The sequence below is a fragment of the Amphiprion ocellaris genome, chromosome 12 (assembly GCF_022539595.1).
Source record: "Amphiprion ocellaris isolate individual 3 ecotype Okinawa chromosome 12, ASM2253959v1, whole genome shotgun sequence".
NCBI classification, from domain to species: Eukaryota; Metazoa; Chordata; class Actinopteri; family Pomacentridae; genus Amphiprion; species Amphiprion ocellaris.
The window spans coordinates 8,913,136-8,938,726 of record NC_072777.1 but is presented as its reverse complement, the minus strand read 5'-3'; the positions used below and the strand labels follow the sequence as shown (position 1 = coordinate 8,938,726).

Here is a 25,591-nt window from a genome sequence, read left to right as displayed (position 1 = left end):
AAATCAGGTCTTTAGACTGTGGTTATTGTTTTCCTGGATACAGATATTGGTCTTTATAGAACTAAATCACAGAATGCTGGTTTGTCTCAGCAGTGACTGGAAGCAGAACCCACAGGTTTTCTTTTCTACCGTGGACTGTGAAATACACACTTGAATGCAAACCCAGTGTATAAATTCCTCTCTGACTAAAGCAACAGTAAACAGAAAAACTCCCACCTCGGTTATTGTAAAGTGTTTTGTTCAACTCTACAGCAGCAGCAGCTCCGTGCTGTTCAAACACCTGAGCTTGGCTGAAGCCCTTTAGATGCGTCTTGGGGTCGGTATTACCCAGCATTTACTTCAAAGGTTTCCCAGCATGCATCTGTCGGAGGACGGTGAGGGCTGAGGGGAGCAAGCCGAGAGTCACTCTGCTTTTATCTGAAGATCTTTGAAGGCTCGATTAGCCTGCAGCTCCCTGCAGAGCGCACACACACACACACACACACACACGCACACACACACACACACGCACACACACACACACACGCACACCAGTGACATTGACAGTGATCCAGTGACATCATACTAAAAGATGGCTCTTGTATTCATTTAATTTACATCCAACAGTTGCTCTTTCTTAAGCACCAACCCGCTGTTATAATGTAACAGCAACAACAACCACACGGACAATAACACCGAAGCTGGATTTACAGCAGTAGTCCTGCAACAGGTACCTACAGTGCAGGTTTTGGTTTATAATCCAGCCTCATAAAAACATTTCTTTCTGTCATCAAGAAATGTTTCGAGGATTTAGACATCAAAAGCTGTGTTTGTCTGATTCAATTCAGTCCAATATATTTCATGTTTCTACTGACTTCTATTATGCACAGCTGCTGTTTCTTCTCATAGAGTGACACCTAACAAATGCAGATCAGTCAGAACTGTAATCACTAATCGCAGTTACATGTTGGAGGGTGTTTTTGCAGCCTGGTTATCGCACAAAACTGGGCATTTCTCTGTTGTGCTGAGTGAGCCTGGATGGACAGTTGAAGTGATTCCAGTGTTTGTTTTTGTGCGAGCTCTTTGGCTGAAGTAGTTCTGTTTTGTTTTCCAAATTAAAGACTTTTAGAAACTCCATCTCCTTTTAGTAGTCGTGTCTCCTCTTTCATTTTCTGCAGCCGTGGCCACAGCAGCTTCAGGTTTTCCAGGAGAGTTTATGAGATCTTCTAAATTTACAAGCGGCAGATTTGCCCTGGAAAACTACTTGTGTGTTTATAGCAGAAGGGTTGAGGCTGCTGAGGGACTATATGAGATGTATCACTAGTCTGAACTTGATCTGGGATACTCACTGCATGAGTTCTTCATCAACTCCATTATCAGGTTTACCTTTTAAATTATTGGATTGATGAACAGCATAGAAAATAACTCATCCTCCTCGTCATCATCATCATCAGGTTCATCTTCATCAGTGAAACTGTTGTGAAAATGCTGCTCTGAACTAAACCTGTAACCAGCTGCAGCTCCATCATGTTAAGTTGACAATAAGACAGACAAATTTCTGTATCACTGTCTGACTTTTGGTGTTGAAACAGTGAAACAACACTGCCCTCTAGAGGTTGTTACAGCACTGTTGCATTACTGCATATTTCATACAATGTTTAGATTTTTTAAAAAAAATGAAAAATAATGCTTTTTAAAATATTTTGACACTTTTCAGGTAGTTAAGGTTCTGCATGTAGGCTAATGAATCATAGTGTTATAGCAGCAGGTTACTGAAGACTTAAGGCAGTGTTGGTGTTTTGTAAGCTGCTCTGCTCAGCAAGACAGTATTACTAAATATTAATCCACAGTATTTCCCTGCATTTTAACAGGGCTCACAGCCTGTAAACATACAAGGAAAATCTGTTAGAAAGACTTGAAGTAACTCAGATTGTTGAACTTCACAGCCAAAATGAGAAGCAGGAACGATAACACACCCCAATAACTCTGAATACACATGAGCATGTGAGTGTTTTATTAGGAGAGATGTGTTCAGTTCTTTGTTGTTTGTTCTGTAATAATCCTCAGTGAGTCTGTCTGCAGTCACTGTGAGCCAAACCAGACTTCAAACAGTTTCCTCTCAGAAACTAACAGGATGTGTAATTGGTGCTGTGGAGGCTGAAACAGTCCACTGAGCAGCTGTAATTTCTATGAGCGATCAGTGTCACCAATCAGTCAGCGTGGTGGGACTTTAGAGTCTTTAAAGACACCAGTGGATACTGCATCCACAGCAGATGTGGCCCTGCTGGGCTCCTGTAGCTCAGTCAAAGTTGGCAGAAGTGATGGGAACACAACTGACAGATGGTAAGAGCAGCAGCCGAGTCAAGCAAAGTCGAGTCACGGAGTCAAGTAGAGACACCTGGACAACTTGCAAGCCTTCTTAGCCCAAATGAATTATAGATTGACATAAAGTTAGGATTTGCAACACATTAAATCATTTTAACCTGGTTATTTTTAAACTTAAATGATAACTACAGACTCAGAACAGACCATTTTGCACCTGCCCATATTCATAAATATGATTTCTGAACATAGAACGATATCAACTGGTGATCTAAGCACAATAACTACTGAAGAATACAATGCAGACAAGTTAGCCTAATGATTTTAGATTATCTGTCATGTTAGTTGTTGAACTGTGAGACGCAAAATGCTGTTTGGGAAGTTTTCTAACAAAATTCAGCTACACTGATGACTTCTCTGACATGGTGGGAGTTGGTTTGGAGTCGACTCCAAGAAATCATTCAGGTACCATTAAACATGGTAGTCTCCATTGGGGAGGAGGTCAATTGAAAGTTATACAACCACAGAGGTGTTCAGAGGTAGTCTGTTCCTCCTACCGTCAGAATAATAGATTAATTTTGGAATCTTCTTTCTTCTGATTTAAGTAACACTGGTGATTGTCTGTGCTGCACAGTGACTCTGTAGTTAGCACTGTTGCTTTGCAGCTAGAACGTCCCCGGTTCGCGTCTCGGTGTGAATTTGACTGTACTTGTTTGTCTCCATGTGTAGCTCTGTGATAGACTGGTGACCTGTCCAGGGTGTCCCCTGCCTTCGCCTTAAGTCAGCCGGGATAGACTCCAGGCCCCCACGACTCTAATGAGGATTAGGCAGTGGATGGATGGATGGATGGATGGATGGATGGATGGATGGATGGATGGATGGATGGATGGATGGATGGATGGTGATTGTCTGGTCCGACCAGACAGAATGTGGTTGGATGAGAGTATCTAGTAACCACCTGGACACTTCCATCGATGTAGCTGTCAGTCTGGAACAGTTGAAATTAGATCATGTAGAGGAAGGTGAGAGCTTTTCACCTGTCAGACGTCAGAGTGTGATCTCATGGCTGTACCTGTGCAGGCCCAGTTTCCACCAATAACGCCAGTCAAATACCTTTACCTGTGGTGCCTCAGTTAAGTAAACCTCCATGTGTGCACCTTGCAATCTGTCCCAGACACCAAAATATCAAAATATGTAGCACTTCTGCAAAAATCAGATTGGCCCGGATCCCTTGAAGCTAGTCAGACTTGTTCTTACACAAGCTGGGCCTCATATCTGCACCTACAGCACCACCTCTAGTAGCAACGTCCATCACAACCATCCTGATGTGTCCATTGACGGAGACGTTCTTACTCAGAAATGACTCGTTTCACTCTGTCTTCTGAATTATGGACGACTCCTCAGTCTCTTTCCTCCTTCTTGTTTCTGGTTGTGATGGAGCTTGAAGCTGAATGTGGGATGAGCTTCGTTCTGGGGAGCCTCTGTTTCATGTGAGAGACATTCAACTTTAATACTTTCATTATCTCAGACACACAGCGCTCCTCCTTTTTGTATCAGCAGGCTGAATTAAAACCAGATGAAGTCCTGTGAGGGAAAAATGCTGAGATTCTTTATTCTCTCTGTTCAAAGGCACTTTGTCCTCTGTGCTCTCTGTACCATGAACTGCATGCAGCAGCTAATGCATACCATATCAGATGTGGAGGAGGAGGGGGAACTTTGCCTCTGTGGGGTTTGTCACTGATAATTATAACTGAAGCCAAGCAGCTTCCAAACAGAGACGAGGTAATATCAGCCAAACGTCCAACAGCAGCTGCACCAATGATACCAGTAGCTCCCACACCTTCCATACTGATGCCCTCTGACAGCTGCTTTCTTACGGCAGGTCGCCTCATTGCAAACCAAACTCAGCACCCGCTGTGCAGAACCCTCAAGGCAAGAGCATGTTTTGTCGCAGCATCACAGGGATCCATCAGGGGTTCGTGTTGAAGTGATCGACCCCCCATGCGAGCTTCCATGTCCAGGCTGGACGGAGGGAGCTCACACATAGATGACTGACTTGTTCATGCACACCGGTGACGATGTGTGGAAGTGGTCAGACAGCTTGGTGAACATTGTTTATCCAACACAGTAAAGCACATTTTCCACCAAAATACCAACAGCTCTCTTTGTGTTAATTCATTGCAATGAAACTCCATCCTGTCAGGTCCCCTGTCAGAGTTTCACCTTCTACACAGGTAACAAGCTGATCCCCAAAATGTAGAAGTAATGGAGTAGTTCCACCATTACCCATCCAACACCTGACATTTGTGAGATGTGCATATCATATCTACTTCATGTTGGTTGGTCCAGACCCTCTTGGGTATGTTTGTGACATGTATCATGCGTATGTGCCTGGCAGGTTTTACGATATGAAACCTCCATGGATACATATTGTAATAAAGTAAAACCACCTTGTTTGCAGCTGGAGCTGTCCTGTCACAGATGTCACTTTTATAATTGTGGCACGATTTATTTTTTAAAGTTATTTTTCCGGGCCTTTATTATAGAGGACAGTGGAGAGAGAGACAGGAAATGTGGGTAGAAGAGTGGAGGAAGGACATGCAGCAAATGACAGTGGGTCAGACTCGAACCTCTGGCCGCTGGATCGGGGACTATAGCTGCTGTTTATGGGTTGTCCGCTCAATCAGTTGAGCAACGGGGGCCTCTGTGGCCTAATCTTTGCAACAATTCTCCAAGGAACCACCAGGAAAAATTCCCAGTCAGGCTCTTATTAATACACTTATGGATGCTACGGGTTCAATGTCCGGTCGTCTGGCTAGGACTCCTCTTCTACATGTGTAGATGTATAGTATACTGTAGGTTAGGGATTCAAATTTTAAACAGTTTCTTTAAACCATAGTTGGCCATGTTTACAGTCAGTAATCAATTAACAGTTTAACTGAATGAAATAAAGTGGGTGTTTGTCCATACATCAATAATATTTTAATGGCTTACACTTAATGTTTCCTGCAAAATCAGCTCATTTACATTAGGAATTTGAGGATCAGTCAAAGTATACACCAGTTTACTTTAATTGAAAATTTAGTGGTAACAAATAATTAAATTTATAACTGCTTGTCCGCGCTTCAGATAATTTGGTATTAAACACAGCAAACAAGCTTCAGTATTAGACAGTAAATAACCTGTAACATTATAACAATAAGTATTCCTCATCTGATCTATATGATGGAGGGACTTGTTCACTGTAGTTAATAATAGTCCAGCCGGACCAGAGGTACATAAATACTGTCACTGCAACTTTATCAATCCTGGAAAACTATCAGAGTTTACTGCCACTTCTAAATTGTATTTATACTCAGAGCAGCGCACCGTCGATAAACTTCATCAATTTACTTGGAATTTCAAAGCATGTAATTAAAGTTCTGCTGCTCCTGAATGTTAGCAGCATTTTCTGTTGACAGATTCTTAGCTTATGGCCCGTTTTTGTGACAATCACCAGACAGCCACCAGACACCTTTTTCACAAATAGATGCTGCAGAGATCGTCAATACGACGGCCACATTTTGCAGCTGGACAAAAGGAAGGTGCGTTTACTTTATGGACCCTCACGGGTGGCCAGCAAACACACCTGTAACTCAATCCTATTAAACTGAGGCGCCACCTGGTGGCACAAACAGGTATTACAGTAACTCAGTTAGTAACTACAGTAATATTTTTTTTCATGTCTTCTACTATATCCGTAAATACATTTTTAGTTGATTATGTTTTTTACAGCACTTAATTGATTAACAATTAATCATTTACATTCCTACTGTAGGTCTAGTGCCTGGAAGATCTGTGGATGCACAAAAATAATGTAATATTAGACCTTTTCAGCTGCTTTTAGCTGAATATATGTCTTTTCCATCCTTTGTCCAAAATAAGTTCTGACTCATCAGGAGGACGCGACTTGAACATTTGAGAAAGTCATAAACATAGAGATTTTTGTGTCTGTCTCTAGTGTGTAGCAACTGTAATCTCATTTCTGAATGTAAAACTATTCATACTGAACAAAGTAATCACATTACTGTAGCATAATAATGCATTTACAAACTGAGTTAAGAGCTAGCTGAAATCCTATTCTTATTAAATAAAACATTATGACTTGTTCTTATCTGGAATGTATTTTCCTGTAATGAGACTGAAAGCAGGATTTTTTTTAAACTATTAAATTAATAGCAGAATTAAAAGTTTTGAATTTGTTTCAATTTCTACAACTAATAAATCAGAGAATCACTCATTTTCTAAACAGTTCATATTTAAAGTGAAATCATTTACATTTATATCGAAGCGTTTTTCACCGAGGATTTCTAAACTGAATAAAAATGCTGATGTGTTCCGAATGTTTATCTAATCCTCTGTAGCTCCAGTGGACTGTTGTGTGTTTTCAGTGGGGATTGTGGGATTTCTGAACATGGAAACAAGCTAATTGTCAAACAGATGGAGTGAAAAAAAGGAAACTGTGGCATTGTTGGCTGCCATACTGTAATAAGCCGCGCTCCTCTGCTAGTGTTTTCATATTGCTATGCTAATGCGGTCGTCCCCTGTTGAATCTCCAACTGTCGACTCCTCGCTGTCTTCTGGCAGAAAGCCTGAAATCTTATGCTCCTCTCAGTTTCTGGCAGCTCTCCAGACTCGACATTTCCTCTCGTTGCAGTTTGACTCAGTTTCCTCTGCTGCATTTATCCAGGTTTCTGCTTCCCACTTCACAAATGTCATTTTTTGATGCAGCAGTTTTCTGAGCTTCTGGCATTGTTTTGTTAAATTATAGTTTCTGCTTTTACAGGTGGCTTCACATGATGGGAAGAAAATATTTCGCAGTGTTAAAATGTTCAGTAGGATTCACTAGAGTGCTCATCTTCCAAAATTATCCATCCATCCATTATCTATACACGGCTTAATCCTCATTAGGGTCACGGGGGGCTGGAGTCTATCCCAGCTGAGTGAAGGTAGAGGACACTCTGGACAGTTAACCAGTCTATCACAGGACTACACATAGAGACAAACAATCACTCTCACATTCACACCTACGGACAATTTAGAGTTATCAGTTAACCTCAGCATGTTTTTGGACTGTGGGAGGAAGCCATAGTATCTGGAGAAAACCTCTCCAAAATTATTGCATCTTTAATCCTTTTAAACTGAATTGATCATCAGCTTCATAAATGCTGTAAATTGTGTTTCAATTTTCAAAGAACCATACCGCACAATCTCCTTTTGGAAACAACACAAAATATTTGTGTGAAATTTGCTGATTTCAAGCCAAAAAAATCTGCCATGATCAAATCTCCTGAAAGTGTTAGAAAACGATTCAGCTTCAGCCTGCATAGATTCATTCATAAGCAATGAGCTCAATGAAATTCTACTTAAAAATGCCTTTAAACTCACCTCAGTTTAGGAGGTAATCAGGTTCTACATATCTTTGAATACAACAATTGTTAAAATGAGACTGACAGGCTGCTTCTTTTTAGACATCTAATATTTCACCCGACAGCCGGGTGGTTAAACTCTGAGCATCAAATCTTCAGTTTGATTATCAGCTGGATGGTCTTTCTCCGCTGTTACAAGTGTCTCAATAAGGCGTTCGACCATCATGTGCTGACCATTCTTCTAAAAGTTACTCCCTCATTTGAAGTTTAACCGACTGACACACTGGTCCAAAGTTTCCAACGGGTGTTCAGTTGGGTGGAGATAAAAGCCAAAGCATTTTATTCACATCAGTTTAATTAAACCATTCAATGAGTCCTCATGCACTATGGATGGAGGTGTCATCATCCTAGAAGAGATCACTCCCATGAAGATAGAAGTGTTTCATCGTAGGATAAAGCTGATCACTCAGAACAACTTTGTAGTGATTTATGGTGACTCTTTCCTATAAGGGGATAAATCAAACCTGCAAACTCTGTTTAATATCCCGTTCACTTTCACCTTGTGCGTGCGTGCGTGCGTGTGTATATATATATATATATATATATATATATATATATATGTGGTGTAAATAGTCACCAGATACTTTTAGTAGATACCGAGCCGTGTTGCTTCTCTATGATTTGCTCAGCTGTTTCAGAGCATGAAACCAGTGATGTGACTTATTGAGAGTATATCTGATTATCTTCACACCCTCTGATCTACAGCATATTGACCTTCATACAGCTCTTAAACACTTTTTGCAGCTGCACCTTCATGAACCAAAGCAGCAGGTACAGACGCCCACTTAGTCTGTGATTCTGCCGTTTGCACTTGAGTGATTATTCCCAGAATGTGTCTGTTTTGCAGTGAAAAGCCAAAATTAACTAATGTTAAATCCAGCTCCCCACTGAGGAAGGTCGAGTTCCCCAAAGTGGATTTCTGGCTTTTGGCCCGAGCTTTTCTATTGACATCCTGGATGGAGGAGCGTCTCTCCTAAATCCTCCAGCCCAAACATAGGTGCTGCAGGGATTCTCTGCATCAGTCTGTGGTCTCGTCAGTCCTGCTGCAGATGACTGAACAAGCTCCACAGCTGCAGCATTGCACCAAAATATGACCTGAAAATGGCTGCTAACAACAAGCCTATTAACCATGCAGGGTCTGATGTCAGTGAAACCCAATCAGAGCTGCTGTGACTTTGAAAAGTTGCAGGAAAGTGACTGAACACAGAGAAGCAACTCATCTACTGTACATGTAAAAAATATTAAACACAGTTAACGCAGTAGTTCTGGGGTCAGACTGGGGCTGGACCATATAATTAAATAGCTTATCATGGTAAATGTTTGATATCAACAGATATTGACAGCTGATGGTCATTTTTTGTGATGGATTTTTTATAAATGGCAGAAAATAGGCTTTGATAGAAATGAAACAATCTGTTGAAGGTATATACAAAGAGACCAAAACAATCAGCTAATAAAGCCATTAGTCAGCCGGAAGAATGTTAATTTGAAATTGTTCAAGTAAAAATTTCAGTCATTTTTCATGTAAAATATCAAATATTTGACCTCATTATTATTATTATTATTATTATTTGGATTACATGACTTTTTAAAAAAATGATTTTAGTGTTACTTGGTCACTTTGTGTTCTAAGTTCTCTAAAACCAGCATTAGATTTATCATCAAGAGGCACTTTAATTTATTGTGAATATAGTTTTTATAAATTACACCCTTCTGCACATCCTCCTAGTGACACCAAATCTATTTGTTTGCGTTCTTGAGCAGATTTCATTCAAAAAATCTAATCAGTATGTTGCAATGTTTGGATCTTATAGTTTTTCTCCTGTTTTTGTTCAGCGTCCACATGAAGACTGTGCAGGTCCATCGAAGAACATTTGCTAGCAAATTTAAGTGTGACGTCAGCCTCTGCTTTTCATGGAAGCGTTAAAATAGACCATAAAATTTTACAGAAACCTAATTTAAGATGGTAAAACAGAGCAGAGAATAGGCCCAAGGAGCTCTGCTGGGACTCAAACTCTCAACCCTGAGAGCGTTGTGTTAATATATGAGCAGAGGGAGGAGGTCAGCCGGCCGCCCGAGGAGAGTCGAGGAGTAATGTGACCCACATCCAGAGTGTCTGCTGCAGGCATGAAAGCCTCCCTGAATCAGGCGTCCTGCTGAGACCCAAACCTGGATGTTTTATTTCCTCAGTGCAGAGCTTTTAACAGATGAAAGCCTGAAGGAAACAGAGAGACCCGCTGCTTCTTTAATTCACTGCCGTCCACCTGAGGACTCCTCTGTGTGGAGCTTCAGCAGATCTGTATTGTGAGAGTTGCCTTCATTCCTCACCTCACATAATGATCCATGTCCAGTGCCAACACCTTTTTTTTATTCAAGACAGCAGAAATAATCTTTACAAGCTTACTGATGTGCAGCAAATTATATGTATTTGAACATAAACAGACTGAATATACAGATAAAACTGAACTTCACTGACAATCTGGGGCTCAAATTATGGAAATCTATCTCAGGAAAAACTGTGACTTTAACTGATCTCTGTGTCCTGACTGAAACCCGTTAGGGTGATCAGGGAATGTTCTGATCATCTATTTTGGATGTTTTCCACCCATACAGTGGGCATTATAAATGTGCAACAATCCCACTCTAGTCTCTCATAGCTAGACTATTATGCAGTACAGAACAGTCACAGATTGTGTTGGATTATGACAAAGGCAAAACATTCTCAATCCAACATTGAAAGAATGTTTTCAAGACGATATCAAGGCCTCAGAAGACAGAACATTACCTAACTAAACTAAAATGGTCCTGTAATGTGACATGGCAGCAAGGGTGAAACATATTTTGAAGATGATTGGGGATGTTGTTGAAGTAACTCATTTTGGAAGGTTCTTCTGTAAAACACTGAAGCAATGCTACGTGATAACAAAGGACATTCTCGATGATACGACAGCATTCGGACATACGCTAACTGTGTAAAAATGTTATCTCCAAACACTTTCAGATTGTCTTTAGACATCTAAGGAGAACCTTCTTGGAACTAAGAAAACTTCCAGCTGAAATTATTTTCTGCGGGAAGTTGAATATGTTATTTAAAGAAACAAAAAATAATGTAGTTGCTAAGATGTGCTTATCTAAATATCACCTGTTACAGTGCAACTATCAGATTTGTACAGACTAACTGCTCGCACTGTAGCTGAGCCAGCACTGTTTAGTAACTGGAGTTTCTACGCACTAAATACATCAACCACAATGCACTGTACTGTTTTTTGTTTTTTTTTGCTGTAATGTGAATACTAGAGATGCAAAAGTCCACTCTTCATTTCAGCCTTTACACCTCTGTTTCTGCTCCCTTACATTTTACAATATAGTCCACTTGAGGACAAAAAGTGTTTTTCTCAAGCTCTCTTGTCTATTTTTGCTCTCATCCCAGCATCATCCTGACCCTCGGATCTCTGCAGGGAGTTGAACCTTCTCTCTCCATCAGGCTGCTGCAGAGGGTGGAGGACAGAGTCTAAGTTTAGACCTGCAGACGCTCTGCTATGTGGCAGGATAATTAGCGAGAGGATAAGAGCTGACGGTGCAGAGGTGGAGCTGCTGACAAGCTAACGGCTGCCCAGGCTAACAAGGGCTGAACCTGACGTTTGATTTGACGCCCTGAGAACATGTTGAACTGGAGCAGCTCCAAACCCCACAGATCCGCCTTTATCTGCACATATGACACACCTGGTTCGCCAGTTGTTATGTTTAGCGGAACTGCAAAGTCTTAAGTCAGAGGTCATCAGTTACGTTGTGAGAATAAAGCCAGCGTTATGAGAAACTCTCCCCACATAGAAACCTTAATACAGACAGAGTGTCTTTTTCAGGAGGGGGTGAAGGAGCTGCAGCAGCCTCTCATGATTTTTTTTTCTCCTCAGTGAGAATGTAATGAAGTTATTTTTCAGCATGACAGGAAGAGGAGCTGTGGACACCAAGACTCTGAGCTATGGGGAAAAATATCAACCCGAGGAGGCTCTGCTGACATTCTGGGTCAGAACTGAGTTAGTGATGTCAGCACCTCTGACTGGACAGAACTCAAGAGATTTGGGTTTGTTTTCATAGGGCCATATTGTGCCTCTTTTTAGCAAATTAATCAAAGTTTCACATGTAAAGACAGTGTATTTTTTAGATTTTCACCTCAAAATACAGCAAATATGGTGTATTTCCCCATGAGACTATAACACCTGGTTTTTGCGCTTGGTCTAAATGGGCTCTAAAAAGTAGAAAAAAGGAGCTGCTACTGTTTCCACCTTCTTCAGGAAGAAAACTCTCTCTGCGCCTGTTTAAGTTGGACGACGGTTGGTTAGTTAAGTGTTACATAGTGTTCATGGCTTATAGAGCTGTGAGGTTAACAAACCAGTTTAACTTCTGCCTTTTCTTTAAGCTTGAGGAATGACAGAAATATATGTCTTTTTATCTTCACAGCTTTCATTTTACTCAATTGGGTTTACAACGACCACAAAGCACAATTAAAGCTTCACCATATGGGACCTTTAATAGTTCATGATGGCCATAAGTCTGACTTGTGATGAAACTCTAAGTCTTTGAATGTCTAAAGTTTTTATGATGCTCTGTGATGGGTGTGCAAACAAGATAAAACAAAAGAAAAAAAGTGTTAAATAACCAATTTAATGAACCATTCATAGTTTTATTTGCACATAAACCTAATCCCTGATATATGAGATATATACCTCCGCAAATCTGAGAGACTATAATCAGTAAAAGAGAAGAGTTTCAAGCCATATGCTGTTCAGAAATCAGTTTTCTTTGCTGATCCTCACCTCTCTGCAGGTTAACTCTGACAGATTGCCTGGGGCTGCTCACCTCATATTGATCGGTGTCTGGTTCGGAGTATTGATCTGAACTGGCCTGGTTATGGATCTGTGGATCCGCACCGACAGACGATACTTTGACTCTGTGTCTCTCTGCAGAGATGATACAGTTTTTCTTGCAGCATTGATTTCCTCCACTCATCACTAATCGTCTGTTGGTCACATGTTGCGCATTTTACTCAGCAGCAGGTGGGAACCAAAAGTCCTCTGAGGGACATTATAGAGCATCTCCACACAGTGCAGACTTTAATAAATAACCTTTTTTTTCTTAGTGGTAATAAACTTGCATGGCAGTAAGTACTTGTGCGATACTAGGTCAGCATTATTTCACACTCTGTCAGTTTACTGTATAAGTCCTCAGTCACTGGAACACCAAATGTGAATTAATCTGAAAATAATCCCCAATAAATACACAATTTCCTGCATGAAAACACCTTCAGTGATTCAGAGCACCAGGAGCCTGACTGGAGAGAGGAGAGTGTGTGACTAATATGGGTCTGATGTACTTCTCTTGTTGCACAGAAAAGACTCTCTTCCTTGGATTAACAAGGAAACTTTCCCAACAGGACGAGTGTCAAAGTGTTGCTTGTCCTCAAAAAGTCTTTCTGGTGCGTCCTATGTTCGGGACTATAAAGTACATTTAATACAGCAACACCATCAGATTTTCTTAAAGTTCCCTCTTTTCATTAAACAACAGTCTGAAGCCTGAAGATACTTATCTGTCATTGAAACCTACAGAAACCGTAAATGTTGTTTTTATTTGGTGCATGTGAAAAGATTCGATCGGTTCTTGATTCATTTCTCTTAATCTTCTTTTGCCTGATATTCTATTATCTTCAGACACCAGATGTTTGTCTTGCTGAGGTCAGAGGACTGTAGAAACATCAGGGACAATCATTTGACCTCATTTATGAAATGGACTTTTGATCAGATGTAATAAAACCTTCCTTTGAAAGGATCTTATCTCGAAGCAAAGTCTAGGCCTGACATATCTGATCTCTCTGCTGGTTAAGTTGGAGAGTGTCCGTCGAAGTCGGTGATGAACTTTGCATGAACTTTACGAACAGTATGAAAAGATCGTCTACTAGCTGCAGATATTTTAAATTAAAAAGTGGATGTAATGTGTGTCAAATTGGAAAATGTAGTTGTGGCAAAATGATTCCTTTTGTCATGGGAAGTTTAAGGTCAGAACATTTCTTTTTGTTTCAGCCACAGTTCTGTCTTGCTACGCCTCATTCGCTGCAGTGGAAACACCTCGATCACATGTGATCTCGTTTTACAAACTCTTTGCTTTTGTCTTTTGCTTCATGGCATTTCCTGACTAATTTTTCATTTGTACTGCATTATATAAATGGAAATCACAAAGCAGGATCCACCAGTTTAGGTTGATTTGAGATTTATAGTTCACAGGTATTTCAAATGGGAATTTTAGCATCTTTTATAACTCAAATGGGAATGACCGCATCAATAATTTCATTTGTGAAGCACCTTTCGAAAAAGTGCTTTTCAGTATAACAAATGTTAAACTAGACAAATCACAAGAAAAGCAGTCAGATAGCGCAGTACTCCGCTAAGGCTGCTCAGTCGTATCATTTCAGATGGCTGAAATCTTATAAATCACGGCACTATAGAATGTGATCAGTTAGTATACATGTTCTCACAAACAAAATGACCTTGTGCTGAACACAGGCGTGTGTTATGCATGTGTACGTTATGTATGGATACCGAATCATGTGACCTAAATATGTGGTGGGCAGTGGGAACTGATGGGACTCAGAAACACCCCCACAGTTTAATCAGTTGTTCCTTGTGTCATTTCCGACGGATAAGTCCCAGTAAATCCACAGAGGTCGATTTGTAGTAGAATTGCAATCATGTGATCGTCAGCAGGCAGCTGACGTAGTGTTCACTAGTGACTGACAATGACTCAGTTGTTCCTTGGCGGAGTCATAGAAACTAATTAAATCAAATAAATTAGATTGCAGCATAACATAACCTAACTTAAGACTGTAACATAAGCAAGTTCAGTGAAGCAAAGACAGACTTTTTATACAACACATCTCAGACAACATTCGTGGGCCAAATTGCCTTCCAGTATAAAAGGTTAAATTGGACTAAACACTGCAGTTATAAACCTGGCCTGTTATTTAAAGTGTCACTGTACTTGAGTGCTTTACATACTCTTTACTAAAACCCACAAGAATTATTTAAAATGCTACTTGACTATAATACACATTAATGCTGAGGATCTACAGAGTTATTAATTATGGAGATGAACTTAGCTAATGTAAGAACATAGTGAGACACTATGCACACCAGTGGGAGTTAAAGACTACATTCAAGTATATAAGAACAGTTTTATATGTAAATGAGGACCCAGGACTTCATAGTTATCTTATAACACTGTCAGCGTGATTTTTACAGAAACGTAACCAAGGTGTTCATTCAGACATGAAGCTGAAACGCTAAGTGGCCGTCAAATTAACGGAAAGGAGCGCATATCTGAAAGGGGCTTCAGCCTGTTGGAGAATAAAAAAAATTCTATATTACATTTTATTTTACAAGTATACAACAGAGCAATTAATTTTTTTGTCCTAAAAAAAATGACCGAAAGCAAGTTAATCATGTGTCAACTGACTGATCATCGATTAATTGACAAATGGCTGCAGCTCTAACTGAAGTTACAGTGTTTGCTCACCATCACCTCCCTTATCCATCAGCAAATCTGTTGTTTCGTATCAGCCGCCCAACCTGCAGGTTCTCAGCAAGGTTACAACACGTGCACACACACACACACACACACACACACACACACACACACACACACACACACACACACACACACACACACACACACACACACACACACACACACACACACACACACATATGCTGAGTGTCTTTGAAGTCCAGCAGTGGGGGTGTCTGTCATCTCATGAAGTATTCATGTAGCATGTCAAGTGTGTGTGTGTGTGTGTGTGTGTGTGTGTGTGTGTGTGTGTGTGTGTGTGTGTGTGTGTGTGTGTGTGTGTGTGTGTGTGTGTGTGTGTGTGTGTGTGTGTGTGTGTGTGTATGTGTGTGTGTGTGTTGGGGGGGTTTAAAACAGTGGTTTTCACGGCTGCCTTGAGTCGACATGGTGAGAAGGCGGGGCTGTGAAAAGAGAGAGGGGAGGCAGGGAGGGGGGGAGAGAGGGAGGGAAGGTGCGGGAGGCAGACGGATGAACGGATGGATGGAGGGGAGGGAGGAGGGAGGGAGGGAGCGAGGGAAGGAAGGAAAGGAGGGAGGAAGGTTGGAGCTTCGCCAGTGTTTCCGAGCAACAACAGCAGCGAGAGGCAGGAATCCACCAGCTCTTCATTCACTCGTTTATTTCTACCTCTTGTTTCAGTCCTCTATCCCTCCTGTGCTGCTGCTGCCGCCTCCTTTCATCCATCTCTCTCTCTCTCTCTCTCTCTCTCTCTCTCTATCGGAGTTAGAGGAGGAGGAGGAAGAGGAGGAGGAAGGCAGGAGGGGTGGAGAGGACTAGCATTGCGATACTGCAGGAACAGACTGAGGAGCTACAGGAGAGACGAGAGAGGGAGAGGAAAAGGAGAGGTGGAAGAAAGGAGGAAAAGAAAAGGAAAATCAGGGAGGTAAATTAAAAGAAATGAGCCTTTCAAAAGGAAAAATTGAAGATGGAGGATGGGAAAATGGGGGAAATGAAGTAAAGTGAGTGGATAGAGAATGGAGAAAAGATGGGGAAAGATACACGGAGGTAAAGAAGAGCTAAAGGTTAAAGAGGAAAAGATAGAAATAGAAGAAGAAGAAGAGAGGTAGAGTGGGAAAAGTGGAATGAAAGGCTGACGAACAGGAAAAAAATGAGTTGGAAAAGTAGAAATATGGTTCAGTAAGAGGGGGAAAGAAAACTGGAATAAAAGGAGAGATGTGAACGATTTCATCTACTTGTGGGACAAAAAGAAGACGTGAAGTCAGAGCTTCATGATCGGACGGAGAACCTGAAGGTTTACAGGTGAAGATGTGGTGCAGTGTTTGGCTGAAGGACGGAAGGATCGATGTGAAGATGGATGGATCACTACAAGAAGGATTGAACTGTCAGATTCTTGGCAGCGAAAGCATTTTCCATTGACAAACGTAGCCGAAGCTCCCCATATCTCTGCAGAACTTTGTTCCGTTTTTCTCCAGACCATGTCTGAGAAAGAAACTTGAACAATTTTTCCCTGAAAACTTCCAGCCGTCGGACCGACTCTGTTCCACGTGTGAGAGATGAAACTGGAGGACACGGATGGAAAGTTTACTGATCTGTGAAGGACGATGCGATGTGATCGTTGTTCTGATTGACTAATTAAAACCTGTTGGAATGTTCTCTGTGGCGTTCAGTGCTTAAAACAGGAGACATTAATTTACAGATGATACCTGAAATTTTTAGGACAGATTTGCGCAGTTGGATTTATTGTCTGATTTCTATTGGACTTCGGTGACAATAGAAATATTTGAATTACCTGATGGATGGGAGGTCAGTTTAATGAAGATCTGGACTGATGGACATATGTTTGTGTGACGAAGTAAAAAGAGAAGAAAGGAACGAGGGAAGAGATTGTAGGTATTTGGCATGAATTACTCCCGTAAGAGGAAACAAGTGGGCCAATGGCTGGAAAATGAAAGTCATGTGAGCAGTTTTAGTTAACAAATCAGGAAGAATCTTAAAAAACTCACACTTTTCCATAGGAGTTGTTGATATTTTTAGACTTAATTTGGATTGTTGAACTATTTCCTTATTATTGGACACTGTAAAATCATGGAAAGCTTCTATATTAGTTAACGTATTTGACAGAAATGACCAATAACCTATCAAGCTGCCTAAGAGTCAAAGTGGCTTGAGTTGTTTAGACAAGTGAAATATTGGAAGACTTGCAGAGTCACCTAAATATCACTTTAAGACAAGTTACTGATGGATGGACGTCATTTACAAAGGCAGTTTAGTTTACAGACATTTAAAGGATACGTTTTCCATTTATAAATGGAACAAAGTCTAGGAAAAATAGCATATTCCTTAAGATATCTAGCAAGAATTTCTTTGAAAACAGAGTACAGCTGGTCAAACCAGTCATTCACTTATACCTTAAAAGTTTAAATTCATTTATGAAGAAAAAGACATCGTTGAAAACGCCCAAATTCCTTTAGAGTTTGCTAAAAACGCACTTACTGGCAAATTGATAACCAATTTACTGATATTTTAAGAAAAAACTGATGCTGTAAATTAGATATACTGATTGATTTAATGGATTATTTTAAAGAAATTTGCAAAAGGAGTTTGGCATGAGTCGTATTAATTAGATTTCCATAACGGATTGAAGAACAGATCATTTAAAGACAAATGGATGGATGGATCAGATGCATTTCTATTGCTGGATGTTTGTTGAAGCATGTTAAATTATTTTTGACCTGCTAATTGAGTGAAATCTTAGAAACTCACAAATTTTCACAGGCCAATTTCCTGATATTTTAGAGCTGCAGTTACATTTTATGACCAACAGACTGACAGCTGTTGTACCCGTTAATATTGTAAAGAAAATCGCTGAATGGTTTGATGGGAACAACTCAAGGATCCATTTGTTCCATTGGATTTCTGCTGGAAGAGGCAGATTTGATTGGCAAAGAAAAACTTGTAAAACTCCCAGAACTTTTTCAACCAAGAAAGCTTCTGACAACTGGACTAATCCCAATAAACAGCTGATACAGTAGAAGTTTATTCATATGATTCACAATGATAACAATATTTGGACAAAAACAAATGTGGATCACTGTAAAAATATATTCAGGAACAATTACATGTCAACTGGTTATTGATGGACTCTGACCAGACACTTTTGGATGCTTGTTGCACAGAACACGTTTTGTGGTTTTTGGATCCAACAGCTGCTCTAAAGCTATTTGAAAACTCTATTTTCTGGATACCGTTTGATCTCTGATTTGGAAAGTTCAATTTTCTGAGACACCAGTGGCTCCACATGCTGATTTTTGTCACTGCCATGTTCCACCGTTGAACAGTTTCCATCGCTGCTCAGACTCGGTGATAATTCATCAGATTCTCCTCCTGTAAATCCATGATTCTCTGCTTCTTGTCGGAATAAGTGCGGTTCTTTGCAATGGATGAGAACAAGTTCGGACACGGTTCCTCTTCAAGGCGAAGAAGTCTGAGCAGATAATGGATTGGAAGGAACTGTGAGTAATCATTTTTACATCTTTTTCAACAGGAAACATGAATTTCATTTGATCTGGTTCAAACTAGCATTTGATTTAAGAGTGCTGTTGGGCTCAAAGGAATTAAAAAAGATGACAAATGAAGAAATGTGCTCATGGGGCAAATAAAGATGTACTCCAAGTGTAGTGAGTATAGCTGAAGAGTCAACCATGCAGTGAGGGAATGTTAACATTTATGCTCGGCTGTACAATGAGCCCAACCCCATCAGTTTCTCCCTCCAAGGCTGCCTTATTTATTACAGTCCATTATTAACAGCATCTCTTTAAAATGTTTCTGTCCTGTGAATGTCTTCAGCTCACATGAAACATTGAACAAAAAGGGTTTTCTTGGGCTGGAAAAATCCTTTGGATTGTTCTACTCATCTGAGTTTCTGCAGGTTTTTCACAAGTTGGAAACTTTCTACCATTGATGACTTGCTAAATCCTCATTGGGAATTCTTTTTTAATAGGCCTCCATGTGATTTCTGCTATTTGATTTTCTCTACATCGTCATGATAGATCCACTTTGGAGTCGGGTGTGGCAGAGTGTCCACACAGAACTGACTGAATGTGTAGGAATGTGTTACTTTTCAGTGTGTGAGCGTCCATTAGGTTAATGAAGACCTGAAATGTTGTAGAATGAAAGCATAAAAGTGGAAGATCAAAAACAAATCAGCCAACTGATCCACTCCCGCTCTTCTTTCTGACCATGTCTTCATAATAAAGCTTCATATTGAAGTCAGTCAAGACACTGACATGATAAAAGGCAGCTGTATATGGTTAATCCTGTCACCTTTAAGTGATGGTCTCTAGTGTCGGATGTAAAAGGACACCCTGGTGATGTAGACCAGACATCCACAGGTGACCCAGAGGAAGGAGATCTCTTAGCTGAATGGATATTTTAGTTGAATCTGGCTTGCAATGTCATGCCATAAACACCACAAAGTCAACCGTCTTAAAAGGTATTAAGGTTTCCCATGTTATAATCATGGTAAGGACATTTAATTGACATCCCTTATCCAGGTTAGTGATTTTCTGTGCAGCAAATGACAGTGTGAGTGCAGGTGTGAACACTGTCTGACATTCCTGAGCCATTTTCATTTTAATTAACTGCAAGCATTCACATTAATAAAGTCATTTAGATAAGCCTGTCAGGTGAATAATGCCGCTCACAGCTCATGATTTCCTATTATATTTGCATGGTGCCGTGTCCTGTAGTATTTTACACGACATCCACAGAGGATGCTGACTCTTCAGCCTGACCATCAGCAAAATGTGTTTTCAGCCAACGGTTTTCAGCAGCAGAGATGTGAATCACCCGGAAAATGACACCGCAATAAACACAAGAAGTCAACACAGAAGCAGACGCTGTGGTTTTATGAAATCCAAATAATGGATAAGTGGATTTAGTGGAGCACAAGTCTTTTACTGCATAGCTGATACCAGGAGCTTACAAACCTCCCTGAATTGTAGCAGCTTATCATCCCTTTGATCATGGAACTCCTGCACCCTCCATTTCTTTCCCCATTGTTTGAGTGCACTGGACAACCTGGGCCTCTGGTCTCCCAGGTCTGCACTGGTGGTGAGGATCACCTTGTTGATTGGCCTCATGAGATGGGCTTCATGGACTATGAATGCCAATGACTCTATGTTCCCCACCACCTCCGCCTATTAGTGACATCCTTTGGGGAACTGATGGATACGATGTAGGGATACGGTCAGAAGCTGATACCCGGTCCTGACCAGCCAGTCTGACCATTAGGTTTATTTAGTAAACTGAGAGTTTAAAACCACTCGCTGATCAGACCACCAACCTCACCCAAACACCCTAAGCCTAAAAGACCTCCCTTTCTTCAGCTGCTCGCTCCCTCCTGGTCGACTATCTCTCACCTCTTTACAGTCGATGTCTGGTGTAGGAATAATTCTGGATGCACATTTTCCCAGAATCATGCTGAGGCTTTTGTTCTGAGGAGTTGAAAGTCTCTGCTGCGCTGCTGTAGATCCAGATAAGCTCAGAGCAGCTGAGTCATGGCGTCAAGCTGCAGTTTGATGGGTGCTGGAGGTTTTAAGCCTCTTTTTCCTTCACATTCTGCTTTACAACTTCCACCATTGTACTCTTTCTCTGTCATCTTCTCTCCATTTCCCTGTTTGCTCAGTTCCCTTCTTCCACATTTGAGCCTTCTACTTTTCAATGTCTTTCATCCTGTATCGATTGAATTCTCCCCTTTTCTTCTTTTTCCTGCTTTTTGTTATTCACCTGGTTTACTGTAGTCAGACTGAAGCTGTTAACTGTGAATTGTGCACAGGAACAGTGTTTCTGCATGGAAATGCTGATGTTTTAATGCTGTGAGCAGCAGAAACTGAACTTCATTCGACTCTCCCGCAGGTAAACACGTTCAGGGGAATGCAGTAGAACCCAAATAGCTACAGTACACAGAAATGTCCTGCCATATGTTACTGTAATTGAACCAAACAGATCCATTGTGGCTCTGTGTGAATTAACCGTCTCCTGATGATTTTTTGTCTCTCCTGCTTAAATTTCTCCTTTCGTTTCTGTGCTTTGCTTGAATCAACGCACCCAGTTCCCTGCGCCGAAGTGTAAATGTCAGCGTTTAACACACACCCACGTGTACACGTTCACCTTGTAGCGCTGCAGTTTGTGTTTCCACAGTTTGTTGGTGATAAACGTTCGACTGGCTGAAATAACACACACTGAGTGAATCCCCCAAGGCTGCTCCCCGCCGTCCTTCATGGAAGCTGTAATTACACGCTCTGTTTTCTGATTGGCCTCAGAGAGGAGGATGGAGGGATGAAGAGGAGGAGGAGTGCAGGGGAAATCTCTCCTTCTCTAATCATCTGAGTTTGAGCCTCCTCGACCCCCCACTTACCCAACACTCCTCCTCCTCCTCCTCCTCTTTTTCTCACCTTGTGTTTGACATTTTTTGAGATCAGAACCTGTTAAGTCCTGCAGGGTGAAATTCATCTGTTCATAAAAACGTACAGAATGTTTGATCACAACCCATCCCATGTAAGCTGCAATAACACAGAAATTAGGATTAAGCAAAAAATATGACTTAGAACTATAAGGTGAAATCCATAGAAATAGCTGATGTTGTCTGTTTGCTTCTGTTTTTTTGTGTCGGGTTCCTTATTTTTACTTTGCATTTAATTGTGCTGTTTGTGTTTCTTATTTTTGTACGAGTTTCTTTTCATTTTTGTTATTTTTTTGTTTCCCTTTCCGTTAGTTTGTTTTGTTCTTTAGTTTGTACCTTTCCTGTCTGTGACTGTTGCACTGCTCCCTCAACTCTGGTGCAGATTCTTTTTTTTTTCTTTTCCCCCAACAAACATATTTTACATTTTTGTCATCAACCTTTTCACATTTTTTTGAGGGAAAAACGTAATTCTTTGTGGAACCGCACAGCATAGATACTGCTGCATGTAGGTTTAGCTGCATTCATATCTACAGATTTTACCTGCAGTGCTTATTTCCTTGGTTTTAACCTGATGAACTGATGATAAACTGATCAAACTCCCTCCATACGGTAAAACTTAAGCCACTCAGCAGTTATCCTCATGAACAAATTTTTGCAGCTGCAGCTGTAAAATATGAAGACTCAGTGTTTTCATTTTCTACCAGATCAGTTATGAGGAATTTTTGTTTGTATTTCTAGAAACTTCGATGCCCACAGGTGTTACCAACTGGAACAAAATGAGGGCTTCACATCATATAGATATTTTAATACTTGCATGTTTAATTAACACAGCCTGCAATTCAGCCTAGAAGTACTTGAATTGTTATCAAATGATTGTTGGTAAAGAATATTTGCACAGTTTAATTTTTGTGTTTTTGCAGAATTTGGTTAATGTATTTTGTTTATTTAAAATCGAGACATGCAGATTTAATTAAATTGTTAGGAAATATCATGATTTTAAGCTGAGGCTTAATTAGTTTGTCCATCCAAACTTTACTCATGGTCCATCCAAAAATTGAAATTATGTATTAAATCAATATATAATTGAGGGGCTTTTGAAGTCCATGGAATATATCTTGCATACATTTTTATCAAAAGTTTAAAAAAAACTAATATTTTTTATCTTCATTATGATCATGTCTTTACAAATTCCATAATTATTTATCATGGAAACAATCACATATTAATAAATGACTGGATATCACTAAAATATCAACTAAATAACTGCCAGACTTTAAAACAAGCTTTCTAATTAGCTAAACAACAATAAAATGAGTTTATTCAAAAATTGTTTTGATTGTGTTCTTTTTATTAAGTTCAGATAATCATGACAGATAGTTTCTTTTTGGCAACATATCAAATTTTATTTGGAAAATAACACATTTTATCTGTCTGAGAAATCACTTTCAACTAAGTTACCCATTACAAAAACACCTCTCAAGGAAGTGTGTTAATTCCAGATCACATGACCTGCTCCACATGATGTCATTTCCTCCTGAAGAAAAGACTCCAAGACTCTGAGTTATTTAATATAAAATAGTGTGTGAGTCAAGTGTGGATTTATCGCATGTCAACAGGTTTACTACAATATCTTTATAAATAACTTTCAATTTCAATTTTACTCAATTGTACATATAATATTTTAGAAGAATCTTTCTGTAAAAATGCCATGTGGTGTTTGGTTATAGGCGGCCATGTTGATTTTAGGCCCAAAAACAGCAAAAATGTCAACTATGATACCTGTCAACTGTGTTAGAAAAATCCCACAATCCCAAAAAATCTGATAAATGGTACCAGACTTCATGCCTTTCAAACTTGTCAGCATATTTGGGGTTCAGAGGTAAATGACAGACAGGTTTAAGTGCATTTGTGCAGCAGTTTTAAACATGAAGACTTCTAGCTGAATCTTTGCGTCTCTGGTGTTTTCTCTCTTCAGGGCGGCTCAGAAGCTCAGTCTGTCCCGCAGGAAGAAGTCCCAGACCGGCCCGCCCTCCTCGCCCGGTGAGGCTCCGGGACTGCTGCTGTACACCGGCGGCTTCAGCGGGGCCCTGCAGCTCTCCCCGCCCGCCGTCCCACCATGCCTCCTTCGAGCCGGGTCCAAGGTCAAGGACACGCCGGGGATGGGGAAGGTAAGAAGCTGTTGCCCAGAAAAGCCTGCAGCAGATCAGAGCCCAGATCTGATGGTTCTCAGGCTGCTGGAATCCCATGAATCCGGTTTGTTCGACCGGCAGGTTGTGAGAAACGTCTGCAGCGGAGGGATCGGTGGGCAGGGAGGGGTCACAGGGTCAACTGGATGAGGGAGCTTTCTGTTTCACCATGAGGGGGCTGAAAGACTGATGAGTCAGTGTGACGGAGGCAAACAGTCGCTGAACGTCTTTGTTTCATTCAGCGGGTTTATGACGGTTTACAGAGCAAATAGATTCATGCTGTCTCTGTTCAGACATTTATCTCTTACTGAAGCCCCGTTCAGGTTGATTTTCTGTCTGTAGAGGGAGATTTTATCATCACCTGCTCTGCTCAGTGATTTTAATCCAGTCTACAGTGTATGTGGGTAATTTATCAGCTTCTCCTCAGTAATAATTACTGCCACGGCGAGCTCCTCCTGTCATTTAAATCTCCTCCAGAGCCTTGTCAGTGTTTCTGCTCTGACCCGTCTTCCTCTTGAATGTTCACAATTACACTTGTCTTGGTCTCAAAGAAGATGTATCTCATCATATCCAACTGCAGATCAAAGTACAAGTCACATACAAGGAATTTGACATTGGTGCATTACAAAAAAAGCAGACAAGTGGAGAAATCTTAATGAGGTCAACAGACATTAAGTGTTCCAAGTCAAATAAACAGCAAGTGTAGCAATACCAGGGAATCTGAAGTGATAAAAAAGGAAAAGAAATATTTGCAAGTTTCAGGAATGTGTAAAAGTGCATAAATATTCGCCTGAGAATATGCAAATATACATATCACATGCTGTTATCTCTGTGTAAAGACGCTCAGACACTCGTAGGTGTTTTAACTGGAACTTGTCTTGGTCCTGTGAATGGATGAGTATCAGTGTCAGGGGTGAACGAGAGGTATAGGCTGTCTGATAGGGTACAAAAGTGCTTTATAAGTGCACATCTTCTACAATGTTAACTTGTGGTTTGATTCAGTTTTTCCTCCTGGTTGAGGAAGTTTTGACTTAGATTTGTGTCAAGAATTGAGTTGGCAACTTACTCAGCAAGTCTCTTCTCACTCTGGACTTTCTACTCCTTTAAAAAAGTGCACGTGTTATGTATTCCTTTTTGCCTCCATCATGAATAGCTGATACTGACAGAAACCTAACAAATATATTCACAAACATTGTCCCACCTTCACAATGACACCTAGAAGACCAGCTGTCATCCTCCTGAAGGTGTCTTTTAAAGCAGATGTTGCCATCAGGACTTTGATGATCTGCAGGAAGGTCCTACAGCAACAGTTGTCCCCTTGGAAAAATGTCCAGAGCGTCATGACGAAGCAGTCCTCTAACAGAAATAGCTGTGGATCTGAAGTCCAACTTTGGTGCACAAATTATTGTTAGTGTGTATTTCAAATTCTGGAACTGGCCTTGACTCTGACTTGTCTCGTCTTTCTTGGATATTCAGACTCCAGCTTGTCATAGAGTTGTGCTTTGGCTGCTTTTTTGGGTCCGAATCTCCCCTTTTTTAAGAGCCCCTATTCTGCACATTTATAGGTTTATAATTTCAATTGTTGGCTCTGTTTAACT

The 25,591-nt window shown here is 40.6% G+C and overlaps 1 protein-coding gene across 3 annotated transcripts in view; it reads left to right on the top strand.

Annotated features, from left to right (window-relative positions):
• kif26aa (kinesin family member 26Aa) overlaps positions 1-25,591 on the top strand; it is a 115,484-nt gene that overhangs the window by 38,422 nt on the left and 51,471 nt on the right. For 2 of the 3 annotated variants that reach the window (XM_055016090.1, XM_055016089.1), the window contains exon 5: positions 23,783-23,975. In XM_055016090.1, the coding sequence (XP_054872065.1) occupies positions 23,783-23,975 (193 nt within the window). Of the gene's footprint in view, positions 1-15,926; positions 18,857-23,782; positions 23,976-25,591 lie in introns of those variants that run through there. The other variant, XM_055016091.1, reaches the window with a different exon arrangement.